This window comes from Phaethon aethereus (genome assembly GCF_964289735.1).
Source record: "Phaethon aethereus genome assembly, chromosome: 3".
NCBI lineage: Eukaryota > Metazoa > Chordata > Aves > Phaethontiformes > Phaethontidae > Phaethon > Phaethon aethereus.
In genome coordinates, this window is record NC_138576.1 from 52,799,863 (window position 1) to 52,811,582 (window position 11,720).

The 11,720-nt window shown below is 38.5% G+C and overlaps 1 protein-coding gene across 1 annotated transcript in view; it reads right to left on the minus strand.

Moving 5' to 3' along the window:
* Positions 1-10,918, minus strand: part of WASF1 (WASP family member 1) — a gene marked incomplete at both ends in the record, with an annotated part of 31,445 nt that extends 20,527 nt beyond the window's left edge. Inside the window, one exon of the mRNA XM_081997554.1 lies at positions 10,786-10,918. Coding sequence (XP_081853680.1) covers positions 10,786-10,918 — 133 coding nt within the window. The remainder of the gene's footprint in view (positions 1-10,785) is intronic.
* Positions 10,919-11,720: the final 802 nt, after the last annotated feature.

Sequence of the window (11,720 nt, forward strand, 5' to 3'; positions counted from 1 at the left end):
CTTTAACCTGTATCTGAAGCAAGAGAAATTACTTAAAAATGTGATCCACTAAGAGCAGGAATACAAAACTTTTATATACATTTACTACAAATTTAATGTATTTCAGATAATATATTCAGATATATTATTCATTTTAATTAGACAACTCACACAATATTCAGAGACATAAAAATTAAAATTAAAATAAAGTGTAAGATCTCATGTATAAAATAAAAAGTAAATTGCAGGGCTCTAAAATCCAGCAACTTCCCTTTTATAGGTGTATTTTAAGGTTACAGTTTATTTGTATCATTTCATCAGGCATACAATTCATCTACCTCATTAATGAGCTCCAATTGGAAATAACCTGTCTCAAAAATCTTTTCATTATGTTGCATACAACCACAAACATATTGCAGTGAATAATTTGCCTATGCTTATCAACACTAATTCCCAAATGGGAAACACATTAAAAACAACCTGTCACATTTGAAGTGGTATGCCAACCATAATGCCTCTACCTACAGGCCTGTTGGCAGTCTCTTTACTTAGCCTGAAGTATATTTAACTAAATGCTTTTTCAAGCAAAGCAAAATGTTTGCTTTTAGTGAATTGTACAAGTTCAGTTCAAAAGAATACTATGTGTGAATGTATGTATACAACATTTATAATCCAGTATTTGTTTATGTTGCCATCTCTGTGTGTATTCCATATCTTCAATTTTGAATGGATTACTAAAGATACTATTACAGGTGATAAAACTGAACAAAGTGTCACAAAGACTCAAATAGATAAAAAAAAATTATGAGAAAAAAATACATTAGTAAATAAAGCTGATCACATTCTACTTAATTTATAGGTAATATGTTAGAAGAGTAAGGAATCAAAATTAGTTCCATTACATAGAATGAATATTCCAAAGTATTATTAACACTTCAGAAAATTTACATCATTAAAGGACTGCCTAATGAAAAACCCTACCCATTTCATGCAGTACAATAAAGTGAATGACAGACAACTATGACAATTAAAATAACAACATCTTAGGATCTTGGTCACAGCTGGATACATAATACCAGATTAGAAAGAGCGGTGATCATGTTTGCCTATTAAATTAAATGTCAATATAGACTTCTAAAAATAAATTATTTTAACATCTGTGAAAAGCTTATTTTACTGTATTTGCAAACTTGCTTAATTGACCAGAAATATACCAAAATTTGTCCTTTTTAAAAGAAAAATCATATTCTCTCCAATATTACTACTAGCTGTTCTTCTCAGTCCATCATACTGGCATTTATTCTTATTAACAGAGCACAAGTTTTTTTTCATTTAAATAAAATGCTACCTTATTATTTATTTTTACTTAAGGAATGTATTATTCACCTTATTATTCTTTTCACAACTTTTTTCTTGTCTCCAAGGAGCCTATTCACAATTAACCCTTCAGTAAGAAAGGCATACAGGAATGCAGCTCCCTCTGGTGTCAGTCAATGTCCTTTTTTGTGACAGCAAAATAAAATATCTTGGAAATGACATAATGTCCTTCCTCTCCTAAGAACGTGCATGGGTTTTGATAGTCTTTATTGAACAATTATTTTCCTAGCATTTAAAACATACCTACGAGCCGAAAACAGAATACTAGCTAGTAGCTACTACCTGAAAATAGAATGAAAATACTACTACTCACAGCCTTCCTCACGTTTTTAAAATTAAAATTGGCAAAATATGTATCATCCACTCCTGTTCGTTACCATAGCAGTAAGTGTACAATGGCTTATAAAATCTGAAAAAGCAGATGATCAGTTTTATAGTTCTCCTCTTTCACCATTTGCTTCTCTTAATTTGTTTTATCTTCTCATTTCCCCCCGTAATTTCTTAAACATTTGTACAGCATCGGCCCTGTGAACAAATGAATCATAGAATAGTTTGGGTTGGAAGGGACCTTTAAAGGCCATGTAGTCCAACCCCCTGCAAGCGACCAGGGGGGTCTTCAACTAGATCAGGTTGCTCAGAGCCCCGTCCAACCTGACCTTCAATGTTTTTAGGGATGGGACATCTGAATACTTTCTAACTATCCAATATGCTAATATGAAGGGATACTAAGGTACAAGGTGGGTTTTGTCTTGTTCTGGGGGACTGGGTATATATATATCAGATGAACGGAACTCAACTATCACTACCATGTAAGGTTCTGAACCTTATTTCAGGCTAATTAAACATAGTGTGGCAAAGAGTTGCCATTTATAAGTCTTACCTATTGTGTTGTACAAATTCCTAGATCCACACTAACATGCTGCAGGTGCAGGATCAGGGCATAAATTAGCAGTCCCCTCAAAACTCCAGTCTTTAAAATCACCTGAAGTATTGCGTTCTCTATGCGGTGTCCATTAGCAAACCTTACGGAAAGGGCATTTAAATTACTCGTTTTACAACACCAGATCAGCTACCATGAGATTCAGTTACAGGCTCTCAGGCAAGGAGTGGGACTCGAGTCCTGAAGCAGGACTCGTGGAAGAAGCCAATTCTTTACTATCCTTTCCCATTTTCAAAGAAAAGGAGTTCCAAACACTTCAACTGCACCTAAAGCTGAAACAGCATCCAGCAGCCTGTAGGAACCATGGTCTAAATTTTAAATAGCTATGTGGATAAATAAATTGAGCACCTAAAGTGCTCAATACTGTAAAACAACATTATTTTTGGAAATTCAAGATGATGACTGGTAAATCTCAGGCCAGTGTGAGATGCATCAAAGTGGGACAATCAAAAGACAATTGTTCAATGTTGCCAAAAGTATCAATCTTAATTAATTTAGTCTTAAGTACTCTGTCAAACTTCTGGAGCTCAGTAGAGGGGGAGGGGGTGGGATTAACATGTACAGAAACAAAATCTAATCCAACATACTTATGACTGGAATTAAATTATAAAAATATAGATAATATATTAAATATGTCATGATATTATTAAATGCAGTGTATGATAAAGGGTTATATCATTAAATTTTATATTAAATGTTATTTTAATAGTAAAATAGTAAATATGTTGATATAATGAAACATACAAACCTCAAAATATTATTGCAGTTTAAAAATATAGGTTTGGCAATCCTATTTTTTAAAAAGATACAGAAATGGATAAAATATCAGAAAGAACAAGCTAAGAATTCAGTCTGTTACTCACCTATACACTATCATTGCTTGATTTCTATTATTTCAATCCCATTGACACAGTAAACAATATTTTTGTTCAGTACATTTTCTAAAAAATAAAAAGTATAGAAAAGCGTACGTAAACCCTGTCTCAAGTCCTACTGCACAATCCCTTCCCAATATACTTACACTATGCAAAATTATATTATTTATTACTGAATAGTTCCTTCCTACACAATACAGTGCATATAGTAGAAAATAATCTTTCAGGATAATTGGTTACCACATAAACTGCTAACAATATATAACAAGGGTCCCTTTATAAAACTAACAAAAAAAGTTATTCCAAGTCTATTAATACATTTTTCCTCCTCCATTAATTCCAATACATGACTTAACATATCCATTGCCTGTTGATTCAGCTTCAGCTCTTCACTACATTGATTTTATTTAAATGAATGTTTTAGCAAAAATCAAGGTATATCAGAGTTCCACTTGAAACCCTAGGCTTGTTTCTCATCAGGATCATTTCAATCTCACAGCTCAGTGGCTAGAAGACAGACTAAAGGCTAGGAGACCTGACTGTCTCCCAGGCTTGGAGATAAGGACATTGGTAGGTTCTTGAGAACTTTAGTGGCTATGGCTGAGCAAGCTCTGAAAAATGGTCTACTAAATGTAGTTCAGCAATGCTAATTAGGAAACTATCATTATGAAGGTGTAAGGGCAGTCCACAAGGACTGGATTTAAGGATTGTAACAGCAACATCAGAGTACTGAAGAGACAACTTGGTTCCTCTAGCCAGCAAAATTGGAACCAGGCATCTATCAGATTCTCAGGATATCAAAAGTATAAAATAAACTCTGGCAAGAGCTAGCTCTGAAGCAGGTCTCACGATTCTTGTTGACATTCAATAAGAAAAAGTCAGACTTCAAAAATCTCCAGTCATGGAGGCCTGAGATATCATTTCTTATCTCCCACTGAGGACACCCATCAAGTAAACTGGCTGAGATCATCCACTGGACATTCAGAAATCTGTGAAAGAGGCTGCTGAGAGCTGAACCTGATGTTGAAGGCACCAGTCCTAAAGATCATTCCACAGGGAAGTCCTGCTCTTCCTTTCCTTTTTTAGTATCACCTGAATTGACTGCTCTATGTAGGTAAGGAATTAATGACATGTAGGATTTGGTTCTGCTAACGCATAGTTATTTTCAATGAGAAATTACTGACCATTTGTTCAGCCATTAATCATCATTTGAGGTCAAGACAAAACAGCACCACATTGCCAGTACTGCCACTGCTTGGAGGCAACATGAAGAAATCAGACAGAAGTCTTTGAGAGGATGGAGGGTCTCTGAAAAGCAGAGTAGGCCACTAGTTTCTTTACGCCATGTGCATAAGACCACCTTTTTTAGTGTTCCCTGTCAATCACAGTAATAACAAAGGAAGAAGGGTGACCAATGAAGAAAATCCACAGAGAGTATTGAATATGCTTGTGAGCACAGTGAGAAGAAGGATTCCCAGGGCAGGACCTGCCACAGGGATTCTGCTGGTTCTTGATTCATAGTGTCATAGAATAGTTTGGGTTGGAAGGAACCTTTACAGGTCATCTAGTCCAAGCCCCCTGCAACAAGCAGGGACATCTTCAACTAGATCAGGTTGCTCAGAGCCTCGTCCAACCTGACCTGGAATGTTTCCAGGGATGGAGCATCTACCACCTCTCTGGGCAACCTGGGCCAGGGTTTCACCACCTTCATTGTGAAAAATGTCTTCCTCATATCTAGTCTAAATCTGCCCTCTTCTAGTTTAAAACCATCAGCTCTTGTCCTGTCACAACAGGCCCTGCTAAAAAGTCTGTCCCCATCTTTCTTAGAAGCCCCCTTTAAGCACTGGAAGGCTGCAATAAGGTCTCCCTGGAGCCTTTTCTTCTCCAAGCTGAACAACCCCAACTCTCTCAGCCTGTCCTCATAGGAGAGGTGTTCCAGCCCTCTGATCATTTTTGTGGCCTCCTCTGGACCCGCTCCAACAGGTCCACGTCTTTCCTGTGCTGAGGGCTCCAGAGCTGGATGCAGGACTCCAGGTGGGGTCTCACCAGAGCAGAGTAGAGGGGCAGAATCACCTCCCTCGAGCTGCTGGCCACGCTGCTTTGGATGCAGCCCAAGATACAGTTGGTCTTCTGGGCTGCGAGCGCACATTGCCGGCTTGTGTCCAGCTTTTCATCCACCAACACGCCCACGTCCTTCTCAGCAGGGCTGCTCTCAATCCCTTCATCCCCCAGCCTGTACTGATACTGGGGGTTGCCTCAACCCAGGCAGGACCCTGCACTTGGCCTTGTTGAACCTCATGAGGTTCACATGCGCCCATTCCTCAAGCTTGTCCAGGTCCCTCTGGATGGCATGCCACCCCTCAGGTGTGTCAACTGCACTACTCAGCTTGGTGTCACCTGCAAACTTGCTGAGGGTGCACTTGATCCCACTGTCTATGTCATTGATGAAGGTATTAAAGAGCACTGGTCCCATCATGGACCCCTGAAGGACACCACTCGTCACTGATCTTCATCTTGACATTGAGCTGTTGACCACTACCCTTGGGATGTGACCATCCAACCAATTCCTCATCCATTCAACCACCGAGTCCATATCTCTCCAGTGTAGAGAGAAGGATGTTGTGGAGGACCATGTCAAAAGCCTTACAGAAGTCCAGATAGACGACATCGGTAGCTCTTCCCTTGTCCACTGATGTAGTCACTCCATCATAGAAGGTCACTAGGTTGGTCAGGCAGGACTTGCCCTTGGTGAAGCCATGCTGGCTGTCTCAAATCACCTCCCTGTCCTCCATGTACCTTAGCACAGTTTCTAGGAGGATCTGTTCCATGATCTTCCCCGGCACAGAGGCAAGGTTGACGGGTTGGTAGTTCCCAGGGTTCTCCTTGCTACCCTTTTTAAAAAATGGTGCAATTTTCCCCTTTTTTCAGTCACCAGGGACTTCACCTGACTGCTAGGACTTTTCAAGTATCATAGAGAGTGGCTTGGCAACTGCATCAGCCAATTCCCTCAGGACTCTGGGATGCATCTTGTCAAGTCCCATAGACTTATGTATGTTCAAGTTCCTCAGACGGTCACAATTACTGACTGAAGCTCTAGCTGCAGATCCGCAAAGACCTACCCTGATCATGCAACATGTGGGGGCCTCACCATGTGCTGAAGATGTTGTCCAGACAGGATGAAGAAAGGATGGTCTTTGAGCTGAGGAGGAGTGGTTCTAAAGATCAGCTGCACACCAGACACCTTGTTGGCAAGTATTTCTGGAGAAACATCTCCTACTTATTGAATGTTAACACCTTAAGCCATGGCAAACTGAAGGTTTTCCTGAGGTGAGAAATGTCTCTCACAAGATGAGCAGTGTTTAAAACCCTCTAGGAGATGGCATGGTAAGCAAAAAATAAGGAAGAAAAGTTAGAAGTGTCTAAGAGACAGAAAAAAAAGGGGGGAAAATAATATGCTCAAAAGTCAGGGTTTCACTCCTGAAAACTAACAAATAAGGTGTGAGGAAAAGAAACAACTAACTAGGAGAACATGGTAAAAATAGGAAGTAGTACAAAGAAAAGATAGAAAGAGGGGAAAGGCTACTGAAGATTCAATGTTAAATGAAAATTGTTTTCACTAACAGAAAAGGCACTCCAGCTTAGCAAACAGAATTATGCAGCATTCTCTTTTGTTATACAGATGTAGAAGAAAGAAAAGGGAAATGACATCTTGCTATAATTGAAGTTCTGGTCTGAATGCCTGCAATGTAAACATTCATTAAAAAAACATACTCAAAAGGGGAAATGTTCTCCTCCCCAGATGGAGGTGTCAGAGACCGGGGCCAAGAACAAACCCCATCAGTTAGGTTTCTTATGTAGTACTGAGATTCTGTGTATAGGGAACAGCTGAATAAGAGGAAAAACAAGATTGGCCAATAGCTGTGAACAAAATGAGGAGGTTACATGCACACAAAAGAACTATTTATCTGTCTTCTAACAATGGTACAGCTGCACAGTGCTATCAGTTGTGTTTCATGTATGCTGGAATGCTATAGTTTGACATACACTGACATATGCCAACTCAGGCAGTACTGGAGTACTAATGTATCTGAAGTATTGCTGAAAAAAAGAAGTAAGCACTTCTCCAAAGCAGATACAGTCAGAAAGCAAGAAATACAGGGAAGAATGCCTAGGAAACTAACACAGCTGTTGCTGTTGTCCAGAGAGTTGCTGTTGCCACAGTGCTTAAGAAAAGTTGTCACAAGACAGATCCTTTTACGAAGTTAGAGAAGACTGGGAATAAACAGGGGGGAAAAAAATTACTTACTGGCAATTTTATACGTTGTATCAAGACAGACTGATGTGTTTCATGCTCCAGGAAGAAAGGCAAGGACTATCACTCAAAGCAGAAATAAATATGTCGTCCTTTCATCTCTACTTCTTTTAAAGGTCAAAAAATTTCTCAAACTGAACAATTAAAAGCAACACGTCAAATAAATTATGAAAGGACTGAGAATTTGTATGGAGATACATAGCAGTTTATTGCTGATGTACTGATGTAAAGCCTCTTTTCATTTTATATTAAAACAGAGGAAAACAGAATTCCTGTCATTTAATAGGTATTGTTTCTGCAGGCATGTCCTACTTACACATATTATCAAAGACCAAAGAAATACAGTCCTGTTCAGGTTGAAAAGACCTCCAGAAGTCATCTAGTCCAACGCCCTGCTCCGAGCAGATCCAATTAGACTGAGTTGATTGACTAATCCAGTTGAGTTATTAGTATCTCCAAGAATGGAGATCTAACAACATACATGACAAAACTCCACTCTTCGCTTTTCTAAATAATGTTTTTCGGTATCATTTAAAGTACTGGAAGCGCTCTTTGTCCATGTCATATCAGAAGAAAGGCTAAGAATGGTTGGTCTTGAGAGTCATAATGGCAGGAGATTAATCCTCCATTTGAGGGCTGATACCTGAAAAATCTTAAAGGCAGAAATGATTAAGTGCTAATCAGGTCAGAGCCCATTAATTTAAATTTGTGTAACTTTACCATCGAAAGCAAGACCAGCTTTAGTTTAAAGGAAACGAAACCCTACCAGAAGACTCTGTTTCCAGTCTCAGAGTGAAGCCTCATTTCACCCACGACGTAAAGGCTGATTCTCAAACATACACATCACCCACAAAAACAAAAAGGAAAGGACCGCAGAGAAGCTGGTTGCCAGGGGACTGCTGCGGAGCCATGCCTGCTGGCTGTGACTCACAGGCAATTACTGAAATTTATCTGCATGTCAGCAGGCCTCGCTGTGCACCGGTAACAGCAACACACCACGTGAAGATTGGTTATTTGGGTTTAAGGACGTGGGAGACAAAACTCCTATGCCAGAACTCCCGAATTTTTTTGAATTTGTATTGCTACAAGCACAAACAGGCAGAAAAGCTAAAAGAATTCTGGAACAAAATACTTTCACAGGTACTTGTACCTTTGTAACACAATCTCCATTTTTACAGAGCAATCCTTAAAGCTGCTGAGAAATAAGGATTATTTTGCAAAACAAGTTCTGTTTAATTGTAGGAAAAAAATGTGGTTTTTTGTTGAAAACATACACAGAATAAACCAAAAACCTACAGGTTGAAGAACTAAATCAGCTGATTGCATGAAACTCAGAAAGGGAACATCTGTCATTCAGTAATTCGGTTGGTATAAACACTGCCCGCAGAAAACCTACAAACACCATGATCCTATTTGGAGAGGAGAACCAATTATTGAAGTAACAGGTCCTGCTCATTGGTATTTAATTTATAAAAAATTCTGAATTACCTATTCTGGGTTTGCTGTTGCAGAGTAAACTAGTGCATTTTCCCTCCTCTTTTACCTTCCTTATAATTTCCAACATTGTGTGCCTTTTTGACCACTAGTGAGTCACAAGTTCATGACAGAAACTCCTCTTAAGTGAAAACAGCTAATTTAAAGCTCATCCCTACATATGGGCGCATCATGTAGAACCATATTCCTTCTACAGAAAAGGAGTTTACACAATTACAGTTACACTCCCTTGAAAGTGTCTCTCTAACTGTGCTATACATTAGGCAAGCCATATCACAAATGTGGGAGCATTCAGTGGATATTCTTCAATACATTTTTCTCCCTTAACTGAGTTTTTTTGTTCTGGTATTGTTTCATCCTGACCTCTTCCTGAACAGTTCTATACACAATGTCAGGTGTAAGGTCTGTTTACTGAGAAAACATAGTAAAGGCAGCTGAATCTCAGTAGGTAAGCACTGAGACCATGATGTATAGTTAGAAGTTGGTGTTCTGTAAAATTGAAAAACCAAATGATTTGGGTTTTTTTAAGGTCAAATGAACCTTCCAAATGAAAATATCAAACGTAAGTTTGGTATGCCATCTATGAAAGGAAATACCCCTAGATGGAGTATATAATCAAATAAGAATTTATAGAACAAGAAAACTAAAATAAATGAATATAGTATAAGAGTGACTTGGAAGGGGAGGCTAGTACACCAGCAGCTAGTCTGAGAAGGGCTTTTGGCAGACAAGCAAGACCACAGATGGTGATCATATACTGCATCTTAATCTGATATGCTCTTAGTTCAATGAAAGGCATTTAAACAGTTACTTTCCTTGCTGTTGCAGCAGCTATACTAATAATGTTCATATTTATGTGCTGTAAGCATTGCTGTCTCCATTGTATAATTCAGTGTCCTCAGAGTCTTCAACCTAATAGCACCCTAGCAGCTTTGAAAGGCTGCCAAAACAGTCACCATACTGTATACCATCAATCCAGTAACTAAATCAATCTAATTAACAAATTAGGCTACATCACCTATGATGCCAAGATATTGATGGAGCTGAAAGGCTTTTTGCATTGTAGATGTATATACATGCACATTCTAATATTTAATGTGTTGCTAGTTTGGAAAATACTAATGTCCTAGCAGTTAAAAAGCACTTGTAGTATTGGAAATTAAAAATGCTATCAAGCTGGTTCATCTGACATCTTTTTAAAGTTTCTATAACTTAAAAGAAAAAACAACCCAGAAACCAGCCTCTTGAGAAAAAACTCCTTCAGAGTTCTAGAGCTTGAGAAGTATTCACTCCTCTCAAACACACAGAGGGAAAAATTGTTGACAGAAGGGAGAAGGAAGAAAAATCCTTAGCTGTTTGAAACACCATGTAATAGTTACATTTCTGAGTTTATTATTTTAAAATAAGACAAATACTCTTTTTTCCTAAGTGACCACAACATGACCAAGAGTTTGAGTTAAGAGAATTAAGCAACCAGTGATATATTCCTCATTATGTCATATTCCCTACTCAAGAATTGTTCTAAGGTTAGCAATTACTGACTTCATTAACTACCAGGTATCTTTTTCTGTCATGTTCCACTGGTAACAGAAACATATGGCTGAACAGTTTTAAGACGTGTTGCTGGAAAAATTCCTAGCTTTCTTCCACAGAAGTCCATGCTAGTCACTAGCCACAAAAGGAGTACATTCAAGGCTCAGCCACAATTTTCTACTGAGAATCTGAAAACGTATTCCTACTTCAACCACAACAACTATGACTGTAAAATAAGTTAGTTCTAAATACAGCTATTAGGACAAAGTACTTACTTAGGCTACTCAGTTGTCTGATTATATTTGCCAAGGAGATATTGGTGACACATTCCAGTTCATTCTTGATACCTCGGGGCAGAGCTGTGTGGCACAGGTGCCTAGGGTCTATGTTTCTTTTTACCAGCGGCATTCTGAAATGTATCAGAGGACCAGCAAATCTGTAAAGAAAGGAGACAAAATAGTGTTGTAAGTTTATTTATATTTTAAATTCAGATTATGTCTAAGGTTAAATTGACCAATCCTAACAAGATAAAAATACCTCTGTAGTACTGATGGAATTAATCGTTCTGCGAGTACATAAATATTTTCTTCTTTGCCCAATGAAAGACTAATACATTCTCTCTCTTTAAAGCTTTACCTGACTCAGATGCCAGTGAAGTGACAAATATTTTTTTTACAGTTCATGCTTTTTTCTCACCACACCACCGCACCCGCCGCCCCGTGCCCCAAAACAGGATAATCTTTGTGGTACAAAACATTAACGAATTATTTCCTTCTTGATAGACTACTTCCTTATTCAGGCCAGGCGAACTCCAACAATAAATTCCCTTTATTATGAGGTCAAAGTCAAACTAGTTACCTACTCTGCCTGAAAGGTAGATACGATCCATTCAGTATGTAATGTCATGTTACTAGCAGGAGTCCCCCTTCTAGTCTAAACATCACTTCTAAATCATACTTAAGGCAAGAAAAGAGAAGATGTTTCCCTTCCACCCTCACTGCTACTGGCAATAAATTCAGCTAAGAACACATCTTCCAAATACAAAACTCTCCTCAGTAAACTTGTAGTGCAAAGTCTTCCATGACTCAGAAATCCTACCCCCCCACACCTTTCCAAATCCACGTACATTAAATTAATCAAGAGTCTTTACTAGTTCTGCAAACAGCGTAAGAATCATTTCAGGCTTTGAATCCCAGGCTTGTAATTTTCT